The sequence below is a fragment of the Triticum dicoccoides genome, chromosome 2B, assembly GCF_002162155.2.
Source record: "Triticum dicoccoides isolate Atlit2015 ecotype Zavitan chromosome 2B, WEW_v2.0, whole genome shotgun sequence".
Classification (NCBI taxonomy): domain Eukaryota; kingdom Viridiplantae; phylum Streptophyta; class Magnoliopsida; order Poales; family Poaceae; genus Triticum; species Triticum dicoccoides.
The window spans coordinates 483469103-483472279 of record NC_041383.1 but is presented as its reverse complement, the minus strand read 5'-3'; the positions used below and the strand labels follow the sequence as shown (position 1 = coordinate 483472279).

General features: G+C 55.6%; 1 protein-coding gene across 1 annotated transcript; it reads left to right on the top strand.

Annotated features, from left to right (window-relative positions):
• The first annotated feature begins 612 nt into the window (after positions 1–612).
• Positions 613–2879, top strand: LOC119367862 (endoglucanase 11-like). The gene is made up of 4 exons (XM_037633253.1): positions 613–846; positions 979–1485; positions 1589–1738; positions 1828–2879. Exons 1-4 carry the CDS (start codon positions 613–615, stop codon positions 2488–2490), a joined length of 1554 nt encoding a protein of 517 aa, XP_037489150.1. The 3' UTR covers positions 2491–2879.
• Positions 2880–3177: the final 298 nt, after the last annotated feature.

The following is a 3177-nucleotide window of genomic DNA, read 5'->3' as shown; positions in this document are numbered from 1 at the left end:
TCGCAAATTGGATTGGGCCACGAGATGACCTACATTACAGATGAGTGTGCGCCTTTTTCTGTTCTGATGTAGCCTGTACCGGCAGCAAGGCCGGTCAAGATTGCCACATTTACGCTTCTCCCTCTCCGTCGATTACCATGGCCACCTTTGAGTAACCCTTAAGATAGTACGCGAGCACCACCAGATAGGCTGCCAAGGATCGCACGACCCGGAGGCACCACACCGATCGAGAGGAGAACGCACTCCCAAAGAAGATGTGGAGACTCAATTATATACATTGTTTTCAGGACAGAGCGATTACGAGAACTGATCACTTTCACAGCAACAATCCAGAACCAAGTGTTCCTTGCCCATTATATAACATCCCCTGGGTCTGTTAGATTAGATACTTCGACCCCATGATCCATCGCTGTGACCCAGCTCGCGTTCCGGTGTAGGATCTCGAGAGCTCATGAGATAACATAAACAACTGCAACCTGGCTCCAGATTAATCTGGCGAAATCCTAGACGTCGTTGCAGCGAGCTTCTCCTAGCTCGTCGCATGTACTCTATAAATCATGGCCATGCACTGCAATGTCGCATTAGCCCAGGCGGTAGCAGTCGGGAGAGAAGATGAGCAATTCGGCTGCTTTGGCATCATCATCACGCTCACCCGTGGCTGTGTTTCTTGCCTTCTCCCTCGTCTGGCTCTCCAGCCACGTCCTTGCCGCCGGACACCCTGACTACACCGACGCGCTCACCAAGTCGTTGCTCTTCTTCCAGGGGCAGAGGTCCGGCCGCCTGCCGGCGGACCAGGCCGTCAAGTGGAGGTCCAACTCCGCCATGTCCGACGGCTCGGCCGCAAACGTGAGCAAGCGACGTCTCGCACGCACTGTGCCGCTTCTACTTGTGGCACATGCTTGGTTGTGGTCAACGTGCTGACCTAGAATTTGACTTTTGTTGACTCGGCTATGGTGGATGGGCGTACTTGGGCGGCAGGTCGACCTCACCGGCGGCTACTACGACGGCGGCGACAACGTCAAGTTCAATTTCCCCACGGCGTTCACCACGACCATGCTGTCGTGGAGCATCATCGAGTACGGTGGGCGGATGGAGGGGCGCGTTCACGACGCGCGCGCCGCTGTACGGTGGGCGACGGACTACCTCCTGAAGGCCGCCAAGACGACCCCGGGCAAACTCTACGTCGGAGTGGGCGACGCCGACGCCGACCACCGCTGCTGGGAGCGGCCGGAGGACATGGACACGCCGCGGAATGTGTACGAGGTGTCGGCGTCCGCCCCGGGGTCCGACGTCGCAGGGGAGACCGCGGCCGCGCTCGCCGCAGCCAGCCTGGTCTTCAAGGCCGCCGACCCGGACTACTCCAGGAGGCTGGTCGCGGCGGCCAGGGACGTAATGGCGTTCGCTTGGCAGCATCAGGGGAAGTACAGCGACCACGTCGGCGGCGGCGTGAGCAACTACTACCCGTCCTACTCCGGCTACAAAGGTGCAAGTCAAATCCTTCAAAAGATCACGCCGTGCAACGAATTGAAAATCCTTATATAGTGCTCCTGCGTGTTTCCTGTCACGATTTTGCGTGCACGGTGTGCAGGACGAGCTCCTATGGGGATCCGCATGGCTGCTCTGGGCGACGAAGAACAGCTCCTACCTCAACGACCTCATCTCCCTCGGCGCCAACGACGGCGTCGACATGTTCAGCTGGGACAACAAGCTCGCCGGAGCGCGCGTTCTTCTGTCACGAGTAACTGAAACACACCATGCAACCCTTCAATGCCAATATGCCATCAAGTTCCACCCAGCTAACAAATTGCGTCCGTCCGGTCCGAGCAGAGAGCCCTGTTGGACGGGGACAAAAGGCTGGAACCCTTCACGCGTCAAGCGGAGGAGTTCATCTGCCGCGTCCTGCCCAAGTCCAGCTCCCCTTCGTCCACGACGCCGTACACGCCGGGCGGGCTGATGCACCGGTCGGGCAACGCCAACCTGCAGTACGTCGCCTCCGCGAGCTTCCTGCTCACCACCTACGCCAAGTACATGGCCGTCTCCAACCACGCCTTCTCCTGCCAGAACCTCCCCGTCACCTACAAGTCCCTGAGGGCACTGGCCAAGAGGCAGGTGGACTACGTGCTAGGCGACAACCCGCTGGGGATGTCCTACATGGTGGGCTACGGTGCGCGCTCCCCGCAGAGGATACACCACAGGGCGTCCTCCATGCCGTCCATGGCCGCGCACCCGGCGCACATCGGCTGCCAGGAGGGTTTCCAGAGCTACCTCTACGCCAGCGGCCCTAATCCCAACGTGCATACCGGCGCCATCGTCGGCGGGCCGGACCAGAACGACGCGTTCCCGGATGACCGCGCCGACTATGCGCGGTCGGAGCCCACCACGTACACCAACGCACCCCTGGTAGGTTGCCTCGCCTACTTTGCGGGCAGCTACAAGAAAGAAAAAAAAGAGACCAACCAAGGACTAACCCTCGTTGGCATTTATTTATAGAAGAAACTCCGCGAGCATCACGCGTTCAAGTCGGGATTTGAATTCGGGTGGGCTAGCAGCAACCTCAGCTGCCAAGCCAACGGGTCGACGCCCCGTCCTCGGCAGCTACAAGAAATGACTACGACGTAGAATCTTTCTACAGCGCTACCTCGGTCTCAAAATATAAGACATTTTTCAGTTTAATTTTAAACTGAAAAAAATACCTCCGTCTCTTATATTCTGAGACGAGGTAATTACTACTCCCTCCGTCCCTTAATGTAAGATGTTTTTTTGACATTTTTTGACACTATACTAGTGTCAAAATACGTCTTACATTATGAGACGGAGGAGTATTTAGCTGATAAAAACAACTTACCAAGGTGTTTATTAAGCGTTTAGGAATTAAGTGTTCAGGAATTTGCAAGAAATCCCACGTTGGCAGTAATGAAACCATCTGGACCGCATTTGATCCCGAAATTGCTTCACGAACGACACAATCTGCGTGATCGTGAGAAGCAAATCTGACAATACATGACAGCGTTGGGTGGGAGGTGAGTGAAGTAATTTCGAGTATTGAAACCATCTAGACTGCATTTGAATCTTGAAATTGCTTCACATACGACACCATCTACGACGATATTTCCTTCCCAACTGCACTAGGATCAGCTTTGAATTATTATTTTTTGCCTAAACGCTGTTGGTGCTGTC

Coding starts and splice junctions, on each gene's coding strand:
- LOC119367862 (XM_037633253.1), top strand. CDS start 613: ATGAGCAATTCGGCTGCTTTGGCATCATCATCACGCTCACCCGTGGCT. Junction 1,486..1,588: donor CCTACTCCGGCTACAAAGGT/GCAAGTCAAATC, acceptor CACGGTGTGCAG/GACGAGCTCCTATGGGGATC. Junction 1,739..1,827: donor CGCGCGTTCTTCTGTCACGA/GTAACTGAAACA, acceptor CGGTCCGAGCAG/AGAGCCCTGTTGGACGGGGA.